At 34.3% G+C, this 21,388-nt stretch overlaps 1 protein-coding gene and 1 long non-coding RNA gene across 2 annotated transcripts; one reads left to right on the top strand and one right to left on the bottom strand.

Annotated features, from left to right (window-relative positions):
- Window positions 1-16,467: 16,467 nt before the first annotated feature.
- Window positions 16,468-17,544, top strand: LOC143205961 (uncharacterized). The gene is made up of 5 exons (XM_076418958.1): window positions 16,468-16,623; window positions 16,675-16,837; window positions 16,891-17,022; window positions 17,086-17,271; window positions 17,333-17,544. The coding sequence occupies exons 1-5, from the start codon at window positions 16,607-16,609 to the stop codon at window positions 17,393-17,395; spliced, it is 561 nt and encodes a 186-aa protein (XP_076275073.1). The 5' UTR covers window positions 16,468-16,606; the 3' UTR covers window positions 17,396-17,544.
- A 1,436-nt stretch (window positions 17,545-18,980) lies between these two features.
- On the bottom strand, window positions 18,981-21,198 carry LOC143205939 (uncharacterized). Its single transcript, XR_013008005.1, has 3 exons — window positions 21,058-21,198; window positions 20,566-20,737; window positions 18,981-19,621 (listed from the first exon to the last, which is right to left on the bottom strand). It is a non-coding gene; the product is annotated as an uncharacterized LOC143205939 (long non-coding RNA).
- Window positions 21,199-21,388: the final 190 nt, after the last annotated feature.

Below are 21,388 nucleotides of genomic sequence, written 5' to 3'. Positions count from 1 at the left end.
TTTCCCTGTACTATTACATATAGCTTAACAATCAAATAGTAACAATGTACCGGAATTTGTTTGAAAATTTAAAAATATTATTTTAATTTTTTAAATTTGAAACTGTTCTGGAAACTACCGGATAGAAACACAGACGTACCTAATATTACCAAATTAAAACGGTCGGAGGCGTTGGCAATTATGCTCCCCTAACTATTATGTTAAATACGAGTAGGGCAAGAAGTTTCGTAGGTGGGTGTTTTGGTAAAATTTTGCGAATATATGGAAATTTATGGAAATTTTGGCGAAATGTTTCGCCACGTCCAACATGAAACTGCTAAGAGCCGCGACGGAATCTGATTCGTTCATTTCGTTCTATGGTTTGTTTATTTTGCACCCCATTTTTAACGTGCCCTATGTAGAGAACAGTGTGGTCAGCTTTTTATAACGTTTATAGACTAAATTATTATTTTATTTTATTACTAGGTAGAAGTCCGTAGTTGAAATGTATTCCCGATCTATGAAGTGTTGTGTGTCCGGATGCACAGATAGTGAGGAAATGCATCATCGTTTTCCGTTAAAAAAGCGATCCTTAAGAAGTGAGTAGAAAACTTTTAAAATCCTAAACTGGTTGGTTAAACATGAGGCATAATTTATTATCGTTACCACGTGAGATATTTGTGTGATACATTTAAACCTTCCTTTAAGTACTTATGAACAATTTAGTTATGGTGAAAATAATATCACGAGCCCAGAACATGTACAAATTGAAGTGGATCAAAATCAAAATTATATCGAAGGTAAATTGAAGGACTCAATCACATCTCTGTTCATAATTGTTAATTTCAAAACTGTCTTACTTGGTAGTACCTATTTCCATCATTCCAGGCCCGCAACCAGGGTGTTCGAAGCAAGTATCATCGACACTTGAACAAACTCCAGAAGGTAAAGGTAAAGTTTGTATTCATTCAACTAGTATCCCCCTTTCTGCTCATTTTTACTGTTAATTACTTGACTATAACTTCAGTCCAGCTGTTCCTATAACAGCAAACAAAGTTTTACGTTGTACCGTAGTGTATATCTCAGGTTAATTAGTATAACATTTTAAAAAAGATATGAAATATGATTTTTGTTTACATACAATTATGAATAAATTAGTAGACCCACAAATTGAGACTGATTTTATAGAGACAAGACAATATATCGTGTCCCAAACTCTAACAAAATTGTTTTAATATACAAGTAGTCAGTAGGTCTTTGAGCTATATCTTAAATTATTCAGCGATTTTGCCATGTCGATTATATAACAAAATTTTTGTCAAATGTTTTAAAAAAGTAAATTAAAACTCCTTCAATTGTACATTCCATAATGATCTTTCGGATAAAATATTAAAAGTACTGACGGAAAGATGGAAGAGGTAATTTTATTTTGCTATGCACCAAAGTTTTTTGCTTATGGTTTATATTTATGTATATAATATTTATATTTTATTGATATATATTTTTTATATTATATTTATATTTTTAGATAAATTTAGATAAATGTATATAAATTTACATTATAAATTTATATTTATTGTTATATATCATATTTTATATATATATATATAAATATATATATATATATATTTATTTAATTGAATTTAATTTAACAAATTTATTTCCAGAAAAAAATTGTTTTTTATTTAAATTTCACGCCAAGGCTGTTACGTGCATTTCGCTTTGTGTTCTTAGTGGGGAAAATTGCGCTTCTTCGAGTGCAACCGCAAATTTTTTTTAACCAAATTATTACTTAATTAGTCTTTTTTATAATTTTAGATAGTTTAATTTACGATTGTATTGAAATATAATTTATTTAGTTTATTTAGTTTTTGATTGAAATATTTAGTTTATATTATTGTATACACTAATTTTTTCTATATATATTGCTTTGTTTTATATTATAATAGTAGAATTAAGTAATTATATAAGAAAATCAAATTGCTATGGAAAGACAAAACATGGAACAAAAGAAGCTTTTCTATTTTGAAAACTGTACGAAGTTATATACCTGCTCTAATTTGAATGTCCATAACAAGAGAATTTCCTGCTGAATCTTACAATAATTTTATGTTTTAGAAAAATATCTGCATTAAATCTGAAGGGTGTATTCATTTTTAAATATTTTACTTGCGAAAATAAATATAGCAGCAAACAAATATTGAAACAGCGTGGATCCAAAACAAAGCATCCTGCTATTAATGAAGATACCAAAGTAACAAAAATACTGTACACATGTAAGTTATGCGAGCATACTACAATGTAAGCGAATCTTCTAATGAATCATTTACAGTCAACTCATAACTTAAACGTTGAGGAGTTATTGAAATTTAATACCTTTAAAGAAATTCAAATATGGGAAAATGATATGGAGCAAGCCCCAACCTCGTGTCAAGAGAGAAGAAGCTATATTTCTTTATATTGTGCTAGCATAATATTTCAGGGTCCAAGGAAGTTCAAGGAAGAAACAAGATAAATACACATTGCCTAGCAAGTATTAAATTAGAACGAAGGTGAAGAATATGAAGTAGAATTCACCAAAACATATTTTGGACATGAAAATACCTTAAACTCCTGCAGCTCTCGAAAACAAATAGAGAATAAATTGTAACCAAATGAGCAGCTAAAATACCATTTAATGTTATAGAGGATGATGTAAGACACGATGTGGATATTACTAATGTAAGAAGAATAGATTTAGTGACTCACGAAGAGTTCCAAAACATAAAAGCAGCTTATGGTTTTGAATCCACAGCTAATAGAGATGAAAATGACGCCATAAGTGTAGAACCATGGGCAAATGAGTTGAAAGATACAAGATGTATACTGTTATATAACCCACAAGGTGGATATATGGACGTCTACCTCAATTAGAAAGAAGATGATAAATTTGCAGTTATTGGCCAATGTTACCACAATCTTAGTGAGTCTATATAACTTAGACCTTAAGAAATAGTCCAGAGAAAATCGATGAAGTGGATGTAACACAAATAACATAACTTTATCCTATTGTCCTTTATACTTAAATAAATTATGTTTATTGTAATATTGTTGTTTTGTATTTTTCCTAATTTCATAAGTGAAACGTAGATATTTTGAGATAAATATGTATTAGTTTACCTAGTACATTTAAACATGTCAGTAATTGTAATTTCAATTATCGCCCATCGTCAATTTCATTTATGAGGTCTAATTAATAAAAATCCCAAATAAGGATTTCAGTAAATCATTAATATTAGTGTATTATAAGGTGGTTGATAAAATAATACTAGATAAAGGGTATGCTTTTGGCCATAATCAATTTATTTTATCAGTACCATTTTAATACGAAATTGATCTTACAATATTTATATTACAAATAAATCAAAAGAGTTTTGAATGTCTAGTTATGCAGGTATTAGATATTTCGTATATTTTTGAAATGAATAGCTATTTTGAACTTAAATATCGCTTTGTTATAACATCAGCATCATTGATGCATATTAGAGTATTTACAAGAAAAATAAATATCAATATGCCTTAAAATTGATTAAGATAAATATATGTATATTTAGATAGGTAGCATATTTTTATTTAAATTTGGGAATTTTGATTATTGATATTCAGAGAAGGTTTTAGGAGAGACCTGAAGGATCTACAACGGATTTTCAAGTTTAATATTAAGATATATTAAATGCAACTTATATGTTTATGATAAATTGATTATCAATCCTTATGTATTTATAAATCCATAATTTTAGTATTATTCCTCTAGATATTACATAATAGAATAAAAGCGAGTTCTACTGTTAATATTTTCTCAACATTTTGGCCAAAAATACCGACGAAGACTTGTACTATTCAAGTAAATCATGAATGGTTCCAAATATCTATGGTACATAGAAATCGATCTAGTAATGCGATATTTTAGACCGTTTAATTTAATGTCAGTTATGTTTTTTCTTAAATTTGAAGGAAAGTGTAAATGAACTAGACGGGATTGCCACTTCTTTTTAAATGTACAATTTGTCCACATTTTGACGACATGTTGTTGTAACACATCCTAGAGATGTTAGAACTTCATAACACATAATTTCCAAAGACGCCATGTTCAGAATTACTACGCTTTTCTTATTTTCTATTTCTAGTGTCTTTTGTACCACCCTGATTGAGTTTCATGATAATTTGTTCATAGAGTGTTCCAGTTTTCTCTTTCTAATTTCCATTTATTATTTATTAAATCCTCCTTTATTATGTTCATGTTATAGACATTTATTGTTAAAATTAAGCCCAAGATATATTATTGGAGGAGATTTTAGAATAAACAGAAAAAGTGAAAGTGCCATCGGAAAAAAGGGTCAGTACAGTAGAAAATAAATGCAAAATGTCATAAAACGTTAAGAGCCGAAACTGAATATCTGGACCACAAATGCAGGGTAGGATAATTTTAAACATAAAAATAACAGTATTATTTCAACAACACGTAAAAATTATGAGAACACTACACAAAAAATAGATAAAATGGAAATATCGACATCAGGATATCACATAATGCAGTTTTGAATGTAGAAAACACAACTAGAACCCAGAACGAACGGGCACTCTACAATGCGTGGATGAACGAAAAGTCAGAGAGTCTTGAAATCGCATTAACCAATATTCAAAAATAAATATATGCCCTCCAGCTACAACTAAATAAACAAAGCTCTGAAGGCAAGGACAAACCACCAAGCCAACAAAAGCAGTCCAATTGTTATATACGAAACAGATGAAGAAGAATTGCAGAAAGAAATAGGCTGAATAACGGGTAAAAGTAAAAAAATAAAAGCAAATAATTCCCCGGGGATCATCATCACAGCAAATAAAAGTAAAACCAAATAATGAACAAAATAAAGAAATTAGAATGCCCAGGTCACCCCCAAGTATGGTAAGTAATATTACCGATTTTGACTTGCTTTACGATGAGGTCCAAGTATATAATATTCAAAGCAACGGTACTGAACAATGGACAAATAAAACTCGACGCCGAATGTCGTACAATATTCACAAAAATAACAGATTGTTCAGAGTTGCTGAAACTGTAATGGCACTCTTATGACGACAAAAAAAAACAGAGGCATCAAAGCTATGGCAAGAGCGCTTCCATCATCAGCTAAAAGTGAAAAATTAATGCAGAACTAAACCAAAATACAGTGCAAAATGCAGAAACATCACGCTACCTTAAAAGTATTCCTAGATATGCAAAAAATAGATATTTGCCTAATATCAGAAACCCATTTAACAAAAGAGTCCTTATAAAATTTAGAGGATATACATTTTATCATACCATACATCCAGCTAACACCGCAAGAGAAGGAAGTGAAGAAGAAGATACAATCAAAAAAAGGAAAATTATTTGAATGTCCTAAGCAACCTGGGAGAAATATTTAAAATTGGAGTTGATTTCAATGCAGAAAATACTAGATGGGGACCCAGAATGACATCAACTAAAGGCAATGAACGGCATAAAGCAGCTGCTGAACAATGATGTAGTTACATGTCAACTGGAAAACCAACTTATTAGCCGACTAATAAAGAGAAAACCCCAGACCTGTTAGATTTCTTCATAGTAAGAAACATAACAGCCAACTATAAAAAGATCGAAGAAAATTTTGAGATAAGTTCAGATCATACGCCAGTGATTCTGACGTTGAGCGAAAATATAATAAGACAAGAAAGAAACCCAACATTAACAATCAAGAGAACAGACTGGGAACGATTTGCTGAACAATTGAACAAACGAATTTAACTAAACGTACCCCTCAAGACAACTGAACAATTAAATTTTGAAGCAGAGAAATTCGTAGTTGATATTCAACAAGCTGCTTGGAATAATACTCCACAAATTAATAGTACAACTAAAGGAATTAATTATCCAAAAGAAGTGAAGGAAATGGTAGCTGAAAAACGTAAATTACGAAAAAAATGGCAACAAAACAGAACACCTGAAAATAAAAATAGTTTAAACAATATAACTCAAAGAGTGAAAAGGGAAATAAAAAACAAAACCATAAATGATTATCTGAGAAATGTAACACGTGATAAAGAGACTGATTACTCAATCTGGAAAGTCCCAAAATATTTAAAGCGTTCATGTCTACACAGTTCGTCTATAAGAGACCTATGTGAAAATTAGACCTATATCACTGCTCCCAATAATATCTAAGGTTTTGAAAAACTCCTGTTGAAAAGAATAAAACCGATCATATAAAGAAAAAAAGCCTAATACCAACACACCAGTTTGGGTTTTTAACAAGCACTCAACAATTGACCAGGTCCACAGAATAACAGATGTTATTGAAAAAGCCTACGAAAGTAAAAAAGTATGCTCAGCTATATTTTTAGATGTAACACAAGCCTTCGATAAGGTTTGGCATCAAGGCCTTATGCATAAACTACAGAAAATACTACCAAAACAACACACCTAACTATTAAAATCATACATTACAACCATAATCTTCAGAGTCAAACAAGAAGAAGCTTACTCTACAATAAAAGAAGCTAAAGCAGGTGTACCACAATGAAGTGTACTGGGATCAATGCTTTATCTGCTCTACACTTGTGATATACCTCAAATGGAAAATATTACGAAGGCTACATTTGCTGATGATACTGCGATTATAGCTGTCGGAGATAATACTGAAGAAGCCTCACGAAAATTACAACAGGCAAGTGACAATTTAAATAATTGGACACGTGCAGTTCATAATATAAACAGACCGTACAAGCACCAATAAGATTAAATAACACTATATTTCCATATAGCAACAACGCTAAACATCTTCGAATGAATCTCGATGCAAAACTTCGCTGGAAGGAACATATGAAGAAGAAAAGAAACGAACTGGAGTTGAAAAATAGGAAAATCTACTGACTAATTGGAAGAAAATCACAATTAACAGTATATAATAAATTGCTAATATATAAGCAATTACTAACACATATATGGACATACGGAGTTCAATTATGGGGATGTTCTGCAAAGAGTAACATAAATCAAATAAGTTTTTCAGAACAAAGTCCTGAGAGGTCTTGTGGGTGTACCCAAATACTATAGCACTTGTTACCTACATCGAGACCTTCAGATACCCACAGTCAGTCAAGAAATCAAGAGAATTGCAAGGGAGCAGGAGGAAAGATACCACCAGAACACGACATAGACTCAAGAAAATCAAATCACCTGATCTTGTGTAGCATTGTGTAGTGAGGTGCATATATTAAAAAATTCAGCAGTGACACGTATAAACATTATTTCACCAAAGACTGAGATAGGGCCGATGGGTCCTCCTAGTTATATACCTAGATTTAAGTTATTACAAAGACAAATCGTAGGTTAGACGGAAACGACTAGTAACAATATAATAACTAAATAATAAAAAAATGTTAAACATACAGCCTGAGGTTCACGATTAATAATACCTGGAAAACCCAGCGAACTATTCGCAGCAATAAATATAACTACATGTAATTATTACTCTGGGCGCAAACCCACTTACTGGGGCAGTAAAAATTATCAGACCTACTGGACTTTTACATTTCGAAAGGCATCTCTTCAAATTAAATACAAATCGAGAGATTTTGCTAAGTATCATTTGATCACACTCCAGTATTGTTAGCACTAGATGCGACAAATCTGAAAAAAACAAACAAACCCAATCCAACTAACACATTTACTAGCAGAGACCCGTTTAGTCTTATAATGCAAAAACGTATAACGTATTCCAACCGACGGTTATAGAATCTGCAATAGATACAAATCCTGTTCATAAGACCGATGTTGTTGTAAATCAGATTTCTCCAATGGAAGTTGCCACAGAAATTTATATTAACATCAATCCTAAAAAGGCTGGTTAATAAAAGATATATTGAATATTCAATGCCTGTTTGAGACTGAAGCATGTTTCGGAATTATTTAATGTTGCTCGAATTCATTTGCTTAAAAAACCTGATAAACCAGTAGACCAAGTTATATCTTACCAGTGTATTTCGCTGTTACCTACGATATCAATATTATATGAGAAACTGCTGTTAAAACGCATTAAGTAATTTATAGAAATACCAGATTTCCAATTTGCAGTTTGAAATCACCACTCAAAAATGGACGAAGCGCATAGAGTAACAGCGGTAATTAAAAAGGAACTCGAAGAAAAGAAATACTGCCCTGCAATATTACTGGACGTCTCACAAGCTTTTGACCGGGTACGGCATTTGGGATTAATATACAAAATGAACAGATTGCTTCCCCCCAATTACTGTCGACTCCTCGAATAATAACATTTTGAAAAAATTTAGAGTTTAAGATGCACGAGCAATCTCTACACTCAACCCTATTTCAGCTGAAGATCCACGTATCCCTACAACAGAAGAAACAATACTTGGAACATTTGCCGACGACACAGTTTTCATATTAAAAATTGTCTAAGTTGTCTAAGGCTGTAGATAACGTACAAGTAGCGGTAAAAAAATCTACAAATGGACTAGAGACTGAAAAATATGGCTTAATCGCTCCAAATCCGTCCATGTTAATTTTGAATTGAAGTAAAATGACAAATACATAATTATATCACTTGACAGATGCCTGATTCAAGCAGAATCAGTTAAATACGTCGAAATATGTCTCGATAGTAGGTTAAACTAAAAACCTCATGTTAGACAAAAAGCAGAGCAGATTAGATTCAAAGTCAAGAAAATGTATTGGGTAATTGAAATATACTCTCCACTTAACCTAAAATCAAAGAGATTGGTTTATCAGTCAATCATAAAGCCAATTTGGATCCATGGTGTGCACATAAGGGGTTGACAAATGCCATATATTGATAATACGCCAAACATCAAACAGTTTTGCGAATAATTATCAATGACCTCGAAATCAAATGGATACAAGAAGTGATCCAAGATTTCGCCTTGAACTACGGTTGCATAATCACAGTAACGTGAAAGCTATACAGCTATTGGACAACACGCGGGAAATCAGAAGATCGAAGCGAACCAAACCACAGGAACTTGTTTAGTGTATATAGGTGTATCAGTGTATAGGTGTTACATTACACATAATTCATAATTTATGGCAAGCCAAGAATAATAATTGTACGGTTGCTTCTGTTAATATAAATTATAACCAAAATTAATATAACAAAAAATTAAAAACTAATCATTATTGTATGCCACTCGAACGTATTCTTTCGGTGGCGGCTATTCCACAAACAAGCTAACCATTCAGAGCGTATTCTTGAAACGTAGATACGGCTCCGTCAGACAGATGGATCAGGTGTCGTTCCCTACATATATAGAAAAAATTACAAATATTCCACAATAACGACAACTTGGGGTTATCACCGGCAAGCCTTTTGTCAGATCTCTGAAACCTCTTAATTCCATATTTTCCAATTTTAAAAAAATTTATAGGTCTTTTTGATATTCTAAATTTGTTTAAAATTTCTTGAAATCTCTTAATTCCATATTAAAAAAAATAAAACATATTTTGAAAAATGTAAAAAAATTATAACATCTGATAGTATTTTAATGTATCCTAACTTTGATAAGCAATTCATATTAACAACAGATGCTTAAAATTTTGTAACTTGTTTAATTCTTTCCGACTTGAGGGATAATGGTAAAACCGAACGACCGGGTAGCTTCTCGAATATTAACAAATACGTAAATAAAATACTAAACAATTGAAATAGGATCATTGTCAATTGTTTGGAAAACTAATCCTTTTAGACCTTATATTTTTACAGAACGAAGACCTGCGAAAGCAGATAGCTGACGTTAAAACGTTCGCAAAAGCCCAAACAGACGGAAAAGCTGGAAAAGAGCGAAAAGGCTTCCGAAGATCTCAAGGAAGAAATCAAAACTCTCACAGCTACGATAACACAATTCATGAAGCATCAAAAAGATGCCATGGAAGTAAAGATTCCCGCTGCCATAGAAATCCAGACCCAGACACCAGCTAAACGGTTTCACCTTGGTGGGAAAAAGGAAAAGAGGGCCCGTCTCTCCACCTTAGGAAAGCCAGCTGCCGAAGGCCGGCAACAAGGGAAAACAGGCTCCCAAATCACAACAATGGAAATTAAAATCCGGTATAGAACTACCAATTGTTCAGGTAGTTGTTCCTCGCGAAGAGCGACAGATCATATATATGACCAAACTCGGCGTCATCACAGTGAAGGTCGAGGTCCAGAGGGGAAACGGCCAGTCAGTGCAGTGCTTCAACTGTCAACTTTTCGGGCACTCCAGCTCATATTGCCGAGCCCCCCCACGTTGCGTCAAATGTGCCGGGCATCACGACACTAGATACTGTACCAAAATCCCAGAAGCACCTCGAAAGTGCAGCAACTGCAGTGAAATTCATACCGCAAACTTCAGCGGTTGCAGCTGCCTTCCTGCTCCAAGAAAACCAAAAATTCCGACCGAAACCAGGACTCCACAAGGTTCTGCATGGAATAACCAAGGTGGCAGGAAGCTAGCCCAAAAATTAGCCAGCGCCACCCAGCCTGCTCCAACTCAAACTCCTGCTCCAACCAATACACCGGACCTTAACTCCACAATACAGGCGTTTACTGACCCGCAGGCTTTCCTGCAAGTGATCGCCCTAGCTCACCAACTTGCTCGTCTTTTTCCAAATGTCGCTGCCTAGGCGGCAACACTTACCTGTCTCTATAACTTCCAGCAGCCTTTAACTCTTCGAAATGGCTGTTCCGAAATCTCTTATACTGATGACATGGAATGCAAATAGCTTACGCGGAAAGCAAGCAGAATTGGAAGATGTCATGACATTCTATGACGTCGACATCGTGCTCATCCAGGAAACTTTCCTGAAACCTTCGCATCGTCTCTCTTTCGAACACTTTTTGGTCTACAGAAACGATAGAACACCGAGTCGAGGCGGTGGAACCGCTATTCTCGTCAGAAAAGGAGTCAAACACGAGCTCCTTCCATCGTTATCAGTAAACAACTTCGAAACAACCTCCATTAAAACCGATATCCAAGAACGTCCCTTCGTGATTAAATCCCTGTACAGGAAATCTTCTGCATTCAACTATGCCGAATACCGATCACTCGTGGAAGGAAAATTTCCGAAAATAATAGGTGGCGACTTCAACGCCCACCACCCCATCTGGGGGTGTTCCAGAGCGAATCCCGCAGGTAACGCCATCGTAGCTCTAAGTGCAGATCTGGGCTACGGTCTTGCCTTGCCAGATGAACCCACCCATCACCCTAGTACAGTCTCTCAAGGCGCAGCAAGAATCCTTGATTTCTTTATTCTTCAAGACGTAAATCGTGATTCCGAAGTTCGAGTCCTTGACGAACTAGACTCTGATCATCGTCCGGTCCTTCTCAAACTCGGAATCTGCGCCACCACTCAAGTCCCACTAACAAGATTCAGGAAAAAAACCGACTGGAAAAACTACCAATCTCTTCTCCTGAAATTCGATCCAATTCCGAAAATTAACACACCAGAACACCTCGAGGAAGCCGTACTGAAGCTAACTCGCGATATTCAGTCTGCTCACGAATCTGCCACAGTCAAAATTTCATCACAACCCCAGCCGTGGAAAAACAACCTTCCCGCTTCTCTTAAACGTGAAATTCGCATCAAAAACGGTTTATGCAGATTAGCTCGATTCACCCTTGATGCTGCTTCACCCAGAGCATGCAAGAGGGTAAGGGCGGCCGTCTCCACTTGGCGAGCAAAGAACTGGAACTCATTTCTCGCGGACCAAAGGCTGGATGGCCCCCCTTCCTTCTGGCGTGTCTCCAAATGCGTCGTGGGGAAGACGCACAATGTCATCCCTCCCCTGAAGTCAGCGGTTACAGGAAATTTCGCAGTCACTGACCAAGAAAAAGTCGAGCTCCTTGCAGAGACCTACGAAGCTCAAATTAAATGCCTCCCACCCGCACAGAACACTAAAGCTAAAGACATTGACACTGTCATCAACGAATCCAACTCCGTCAAAAGACCAGTAATCCCCGCCTTTCTTCTCGACCATTTTGTGTCTCCAAAGTCTCTACAGACTATGATCGCCAAACTTCAAAACAAAAAATCTCCAGGTTTCGATGGAATATCGATTACCCAGTTAAAAAAGCTCCCGCATAAGCAGCTCGCAGAACTGGCAAACATCATTAACTCCATCATGAGACTGCAACACTTCCCGGCGTCTTGGAAACACGCACATATAACGGTTATACCCAAGAAAGGAGCAAAATCATCTCCATCTGATTACAGGCCTATCAGCCTTCTCAGCGCCATTTCGAAGCTTGCTGAGAGGGCAATACTCTACGCTCTCAACTCTTTCAGAAAGGAAAACAACATCATTCCAGATGAACAATTCGGCTTTCGCGCTCACCACTCATCCGTCCATCAAGCTTCCCGTCTGGCTGCACGCATCCATCATGCTCTTGACCAACGTAAAAAGCTTGGAGCAATTCTTCTGGACCTAACCAAAGCCAAGGTCTGGCACGACGGATTGTTCGCAAAGTGCGTGCGGTTAGGCCTCCCAGAAGACCTAACCGCTCTCATCAAGTCCTATCTCTCGGACAGATCTTTCCAGGTCAAGATCAGGGCATCACTTTCCAGTCGTAAACAAATCGATGCTGGCGTTCCTCAAGGTTCCCCGCTGGCCCCAGCCTTATTTAACCTCTTTATTTTAGATATGCCGAGAATAGAGCATACTGACGTCGCCTTTTACGCTGACGACACTGCTTTCTTCACGGCCGCCAGGTTCGAAGTTACAATTCATGAAGTTTACAGAAGCAGCTCGATCATGCGGTCAAGTGGTTCAAATTCTGGAGGTTGCAAATCAACCCCCTGAAAACCCAGGCCATCATTTTCCACAAGAAGCGTTACGCACTGCGCGTCTCGCAACTTAAGATCGACACCGCAATAATTCCATGGCGGGATAACGTCACGTACCTAGGTCTTCACTTCGACCGGCGTTCGGTTGGCATTCCCAAATCCAGAAAGCAATCCATAAAGGTTCGGGGATAGCAAACCTGCTATCTTCTCTGATCTGCCCTTCTAGCAGACTTCCCATCTCCATCAAATGCTTATTTTACAAGATGTTAATTCGGTCCGTACTCCTCTACGGATCTAATGTCTACTTCAAGTTTGTTGCACCCAACCAGGTCAAACGGCTTCAAGTTTCCCAAAATAAGCTCCTCAGGAAAATATTAAACGCTCCATGGTTTGTCAGAAATAATCAAATTCATAGGGAAACTGACACTCCAGAAATCAAGCACTTCATATCTCAATCATTCCACAAACAACAACTCAGCTCAAGTTCTTCTGAAAACGCGCTTGTTCGCGAGCTGGTCCACATGCTGGGAGCTTAGCACCGCGTCACCGCTAAGCTCTCCCCCTTTTCCAGGCTGAAACGACCCCAACCATCGCTACAGTCATAACTTTTGCCCCCATAGAACAGTACCCAGTTGTGTGTTAACTCAAGTTCGAGAATCAATAGAATCGCCGGGCCCTCGTGCCCAATAACGGCTGCCCGATCAGCGGGTGCCATATCCCCAAATCTAATGCAGTAGCAGTAGTGATCCACAGGGGTCAACTGTGAGGCGGTTTCGGTTTAGTGTATTGGTAAGCCCAGAGGCAGTCCCACATAACCCGGTCCAACTTGTCACTCCAGGGCAAGTCTCCGCGACCAGGTATGCGTCATGCATTCCACCGCCTGGTTTTTAGGCCAGAACAAAAAAAAACCTTATATTTTTGGAGTAATATTTCAATTAACCACCGATCACAGATCATAAACAGTCAAAATCTCGAAGTACAAAGAAAAATATTATTAAACTATTTTTAAAATTATTTTAGTTATAGTCACACAGTAGTCGTTATATTGTAGGCAAATTTAGATTATTTGCCTTAATACATTTTAGTTCCATTTATTCATTTATGTTCTTTTTGCTGTTGGTTGCATTATGATGTGATATGAAATATGATAAAATAATCCAAATGAAATCGAAGCGCCCTAAAAGTTTAAAAGTTAGAAAGCGGAAAAATGAGGAAAACGAGACTCAAACTTTTAATACAAATCCTAGTACTATGCAAAACTATATTTATTTATATTGCTTAAAACTATATTATATTGCGATATTTTACTATTTGCAAAATCTAATTAACAGAAAAAATTATTCAGTATGTTTGTGAATTAGGTTAACGTATTGCAGACTTAAGACTTACTGCAAAATTTTAATATGCAGCTAGCCGCAAATCTGTAAATCCTCCACTAAACTATTTTCCCTATATGTAAATAATAATTTAAAATATCGACAACGTAGCAGTCGATTTGCCGTCATTTTGCCCTCGAATGACAGATTTTAAGTGGTGTTTCTATCCTCTAGTAGATGTTTCTGCACCACAGTCATCATTATAATGAAATGCTATGTCTTGTTATCACACAACAGAGTAGGAATAGGGATTTTATGGAGATTTCTTTTGTTGTATAGTAGAACAATTAGTATTATTTGGTTTAAAATTTTTTAACCAACAACTAATTTCAGCATGGGCCTTTTTGCAATGATTGAGTACAAACGGATGACTTCTTTCTGGATTTAAATTAACTATTCGTATATTCCCAGAATTTTTTAGTTCTATGCAGAGTAAAAAGATATAGTCCGTATTCAATGTTACTTAATACAGTGCGTCAAAGTAGATCGTTGTGGTAAATGAATCAAGTGAAATTCTCCATAATCACTGAGAGATGGGCTATAACAAAATATAGATCGGTATTGTTAACCAATTACATAGAGGGCACCTGATGACTCATTCGCTAATCGAGACAGACGTGGTATCGGGACCGAGCGATGGGAATGCTGAGATGGACACTTTTTGGCTACAAAGGCCGACGCCTTGACCAGAAATCATATAGTTTCTTAGAGTCTCTCGAAGAGTTTTTTGCTGACGTAGTTGATATACGATTGTTATTGTAATCACCGTTGCAACACCTAGTATATTATCAAGATAGTGACCATTATAATATTTGAATTTGTATTTTGATTATTTGTATTTTATTTACCAAGAAATAAAAGTATTTCATACAGGACATTGACGCCAATTCAGAGAGTTGTTGCATTATAGACAAGTTAACTCGGAAATTATTTGTTAGTAAACCCAAGAATAAGGTCTGCTACATATTTTTCCTGTACTATTATATATAGCTTAACATTCAAATAGTAACTATGTACTGTATAGTATGTACCGGACTTTGACAGATTGACTTGCCTTAACAATTATAATGTTATCACTTACCCCTAATTTTTAGTTTAGATTAATTGCATATCCAAACCATTCTAGCTTGTGCATTAGAAGCACCAGATGAAGAATTTTACCACGCCATACAGCATTTTTACGCTAATTCAGTTATTTCCAGCTTCTGTTCTGATAAGACGAAAAGCAAAGTTTCTACACAGTCTGATTTTACCATTTTTGAAGGGGATAATCCATCGGCTATTTTATCACTGTCACCACTTATTTTAATAAAGAAATTTTTATTTAACTCACTGTTATAACCTCAGCACAGATGTTCTAGTCTTTAAAATGTTCATTATATTCTAACCTTATTTGTTTAAATAAGAGGCATTTATTCGACAAAAATACTACCTTATTGGTCCGACAGGTAAGACAAGGCAATGCGTTTCGATCAACGAACTAACGGAGACTGTTCTGGAACCATTCGGTGGTGCGGCACGGGAACATATCGACAACGTGCAGTCGACTTAATATCATTTTGATCTTGAATGGAAGATGTTGAATGTATTCCTTGTTGTATTCCTTTCACTTTCAAGGTCAACTTTTAAAAAAAGTATATGGATATAAGGGATGAATAAAATATAAATATTTTTTAACAGCTACTGCTACTGGAAAATACTTCGATATTTCACAAAAAATATGTAGATTTTTTAATAAAAAATAAAAATATTGATATATAGGCCGATGTTTTGTAAATACTGTAAAAAGTATATTAATAAGTATATTAGTATATAAAATTAAATATCCGTTTTCAAAGTATATTAATCGTTATGTTTCGATTATGTTTTACATTTTAGAAATGTTTTTTTTTCTAAGATCATGTTAGAAATAAAGTCAGTATTTTAAATTGCGATTTAACATACACACAGGGCAGGCCCAAAAAAATATCGATATTATTTAAAGATTGTAAAATGTGCATTAAAGTATCGAATTTTTTAATAAATATTTTATTTTAATTAGTGTAGAGAAGCTAATCTTTTAAGGTTAAGTACCAAATTTAATAGTTTATTAAAAATGATTAAAAGGTTTTATAATATTTATGGAATAATTTATGTAACTATCGATACATCGGAAGTTACAATCGATTTTCTTTCATCATCTCTAGTTTATTCTTTGATCTTCCATATATGTAATCAATAAGAAAACATAAAATATTTTGACAAAAGAATTTGATAAACAATGTTTGCTACCTTGAAATATTTCAAAGTTTAAGTGCATTTATTCACGTATAAACGTTTATAATTTAACTATTAACAATTTATATTAGTGTATATTTAAAATATCTTAAAAACATATAATACAGAAATTTAAACAATGGAGATATTAAGAGAGTAATGTATGACCTAAGAATTTAAAGATAATACTTAACCGATATTTTACAGTCCCAATGAAAAAGTTATTTGTCCTTACAATAACTCACATCACATAAGAGTATCAAGGATGGAATTAGATTTGAAGAAATGCAAAGCTGCTAACAGCGGGAATATTGTACTAGTCCCTTGTGATTATAATACATGTCACCGTGTACCACCAGAAGAATTAAATGTAAGGTGTATTATTTATTAAAGAAAACCGATACAGTACTTTTTTTATACTAGTTACACCATAGTATGTGCCCGGATAAAAAGTGTATAGAATTGCAGCTAATAAAAGAAGGCAGTGAAGTTGAAAAGGTGGTAACACCTCTAGAACCTATTAAGCTTGTACCAGTTGATGATAGTTGGGATAACGTAATTTATGATTTTAGAAAATCCTAATAATCTATAAATATTATAATTTTTTTGTATTTTTAGAGTGAGGGCCCAACTTATAATGCAGAGCAATATTGTCTCGAACATCAAGTATTGAGACGTTTAGACACAGAGTCTGCTTCAAAGAGACGGAATTTTCGGAATTCTGAAAGACAGAGAATAGGACAACTTACAGACACTGCCGTATCCAATAAATCCAAATTGAATAGTTGTCAGGATCGTCAAAATGTAATATGAATTTTTGAGTTTTTCTTCAAAATTTGACTTGCTTTGATTGGTTTCTTTTTAGGCAAACGTACCACAAACACCAGTGGTTTCATCACAAACAAAGACAAAACACCTGACGCAATAAGTGATGTAATAACGAAAAATTGGAAAAGTCCAAAAGCTATATTATCCAAACCAAATAAATTATGTTCTATTTTAAAATTTTATTATAAGTGTGCGATATGAAGTGTTTATGTGATTTATTGAAAATTCATTGTTTTATGTTATAAAAATGTGCTTAATGTATGTTTATTAACTATATATTATTTAATTATACAGTTGAAAAATATTTTTAGAGATAAATAGTCTATTCCTTGTAAAACTTATTCCGTATTTTATTTTTTTATTGTTAACATATTCATTAATTTTTTTATTTTATTACCTCGATTATCTATCATTTGGTGTTTTGATATGCCAATAAGTAGAAGCCTTGTTGAGTATCAAGGTCTGCTTGCATAGGATTAAAAATTAAATGCCTAAAAATTAGATAAATGTGTGTTATATTTTTTATGCGCCAAAAGTGATAAGCTATAAAATACATAGTAAGATATTAGACACTAAATGTATTCAAATTATTTTTTATCTTTCCGCTCAAAGTAATTTTATCAAAGAGGTTGGACAGTAGGAGGTAACAAGTGTTCGATAGTTTTACACAATGAAAATATATATTCTATTCTGAGATCGTGTTAGACAAAAATCATTAATTTAAGATGCGATTCAGAACACAAATACATAGAGCAACTGGAAAGAACATCGATATCTAATACAAATATATAGTTATATTTAGGAAAGTAAAGAGGGCTTGCAAAAGGGGCATACCTATGTGGGGTACTCCAACGATAAGAACAACCAATGCACGTGACAACAAATTAGCTGATGATATGAAGGGTAGCAAAAACTGGGGGCCATCACGAGCGACGTCGCTATGAACGTTTACTGCCAGGCTGCCAGCACAGGAGTAGCCAACCAATCGGTAGTCACCACAACAAAAAAAAGAAAACAGAAAAAGAGTCATTGAATATACCAGACCATTAAGAGAATTTAAAATGGTGTCTGGCAGCCAGACCTCACCGAAGGAATAAACTGCAGGTCACCCCAAAAAATAAAAAAATTGACTTCACAGAAGTTATAAAATACACAGTATGGAAAGTATAAAATGGAACTATAAAGAAAAAATCATCAACAAGGTAAGAAATTTTAAAAGATCAAGTAGTTAAGAGTATGTCTCCATTATAGAAAAACCAGAATAACAACCACCATATTCCAAAAGCAGGTCGGAGTGAAGTTTTGCGAGGTCAGGGTGGCCGAATTTTAGACACAAATAATTGATTAGAGACGCCTATATGGTAAATGCGCTTTTAAGCACGATTGCATAAATAAATGTTTTGCTGCCTTGAAATATAAATATGTAAAACGCTACGGAGCAAGATCGAGTTATAGCCTCACGGGCAGGATGAAGATTCCGGCATCTTAATTAATTCTGTGATGTGGCCATAACCGACTTATTCATAAAGTATAAATACAGAGCGGCTCAGCTGAATTCAGTATTTTAATTGCCCAATTACCTTCACCAAATCGGTTCTAAAAAATATTATAATGGATGCACATCGTCAGGAAAGTAATTTTAAAACTTTGTGTCATTTTTTATGGTCAAGCATTAAAACAAGTCATTTTTCCAAAAAAATTTATTAATTAATTATAAAATCTATGACAAGAAATATAATAGTTTATTGATGAATTAACGTTTGAAATTTAAATACTAAAAACGTTGATACCATTAATTGAATTTTACGATTCATATGAATGCTATAAAAAGACAACTTAATAAACCTAATGGACTCATTCTTCTACCCACGCCCACCGCACCTCTATCGGGTGGACCTTAAAATTGGACAAAACTGTCCTCTCAAGTTCACCGAACAGAGAGTGATTCTTATAGCTGTATTTTACGCCTTATTCCAGACCAGGCTCTAGCATACATGTATACCCAAATATATATTAAATTGCTCATCCTTTTTAAATGCTACAGTTCGTCGGATTGCAGCCTTCAACCAAAGTACTGTCAACCCCTACTGTCCAATTCCCCAATTCTCCTATAATTCGCTTTCTCCAGCAAGTTTGGACTCCCTCAAGTTGTTATATTTGGGATTTAAAAAGCAGATGCAGTCTGCCGTCTACTCTCTGATGAGAACGTGGATCACGCCCTTTTTATTTGTACTATAGAAAAAAATGGATTGTCATTAACGACGCGTTTACATTTTCTCCAAGTATTGACTGAGATCTGGAAAACTTTCTTAATTTTATATGTATCCTGAAAAACAACAAAATAAAATATTAGATATGTTAAAAAAGAATTTCGTATGTTAGTACAGTACTAGCTTTTATAATAAATAAATAATCTGATAATTATGTTTCCAGAAAAATTATAATATTAAAACGGAAAATTCAATAATAAAACAGTTCGGTCAAATATTAGATATATGACTTATGGTATGGTTTTTGGTATATTTTTTAAACATATTAAACTTGAAGAAATATCTCCAAAAATTAAATTATAAATGCGAAACATTATAAATCATATTTTTCAACAAGCATGTTGACACATTGTGAAAACCAGCCAATTAAATCTATAGCAGAAATCAGGTAATTTTGGATATATTTTAATAAAACATTTGTTAATATAATAATTTTGTTAACGATTGTTAATGTTTTATTAGTTCCCCTATTCCAAATGGCCAAAAAGTAAGAATTCTTTAGATTCGAAAGTAATATACCATTAATATAACATATCTTGCGAATGTTACACATATAGTTGGACATATAATAATTGGGTGGATGCGCCTATATACTGAATCGGCTTATATATTGTTGAATAATTAAATGTTAAGAGTAGTTGCTTTGTATATAAAATCGTAAAAACGCTACGGCGCATGCTCGTGATAAAACCACCCGGATAAGATGAAGATCCCTCACTCTTGATTCATTTCTGTGTTGTGGCTTTAATCGAGATGTTTGTAAAGTATAAATATGCATGGACTAAGTTGTATCCAGTACTTTAATTACTCAAATACCTACAACAAGTCGATTCTAGAGAATCATCTGAGAATGGATAGAAGTTCTAAATCAACCGGGATATAATTATGTAAACAATTCAAAATTGCTACTTATACAACGCTGTATCATCTGGTGCCGCTTTCTGTGATATGGAACGTATTTCTAAGATGGAGTGAAAATATAATTGTATAAAAGATTTACCTGAATTTCACACTGACAAACAAGTTCAATGAGTTTGGGCTGGACGTCTGCCCAGACTATTGAATTTCTAATAACATATTGACTAATAGGCAAGCATAAAGACAACATACGACGGGTTGTAGGAATGATCTAACCGCCACCACGATGGATTGCTTTGTTGCCCATTGGAATCCTGTAAATAGAATTAAGAATAAAACTCACTCCATTAAATATGATTTAAAAAATAAATTAAGAGGGCGTTGCCATTTTTTTGCTTATTAATTGGTATGATCTATAAACCAAAAGCCAGTGGAAGATTCATCTAGACAAAAACAGGAACATAATTAGTAACGTTGTTCTTAGTGTACTAGATACCAGACAGCACATTTGTTTCAAAATTTTCAGACGCCTGCAACTTTTCGTTCAAAACTCTATATAGTGCGTGTTTTATTTGTTCCAGAGTACGGAAGAAGTATTTTAAAATTAAACCAAAAGAACTGTACACTAACTCACCTAATATATATCATTCTCTAATTATATATATAACGACCATACGATCCATCATGAGGATGGCCCCCTGAATTGTCTTCTCGAATCTTCTTTCTTGAAGCCACATATTTAGGTCTTGGGATAGGGGCCTTCACGCCGTTGGCTACTTTACCGGAAAAAACAGGACCAAAAATCGTAGAAATAACCTTTATGAGAAGTGGGCAACATTTAAGACACATATCATCATAGGACCGTTAGGATTACAATTTTTAATACCTAAAAACAAAAACAAGCAAAGTATAGTCATTTGCAAATATTAAGAAATTAATAAAAAATTGGTAATTGTTGTTTAGTT

This window comes from Rhynchophorus ferrugineus, unplaced genomic scaffold (genome assembly GCF_030347505.1).
Source record: "Rhynchophorus ferrugineus isolate W39M unplaced genomic scaffold, kcgeb_rfMv2 rfM102, whole genome shotgun sequence".
NCBI classification, from domain to species: domain Eukaryota; kingdom Metazoa; phylum Arthropoda; class Insecta; order Coleoptera; family Curculionidae; genus Rhynchophorus; species Rhynchophorus ferrugineus.
Note: the sequence above shows the minus strand (reverse complement) of the source record. Positions and strands in the feature narration are given on the sequence as shown.

Bases quoted from the DNA above. Each gene is read 5' to 3' on its own strand.
- LOC143205961 (XM_076418958.1), top strand. The intron at 16,838-16,890 runs GTAAGGTGTATT...TTTTTATACTAG, and splicing joins TACCACCAGAAGAATTAAAT to TTACACCATAGTATGTGCCC. The intron at 17,272-17,332 runs GTAATATGAATT...GTTTCTTTTTAG, and splicing joins GTTGTCAGGATCGTCAAAAT to GCAAACGTACCACAAACACC.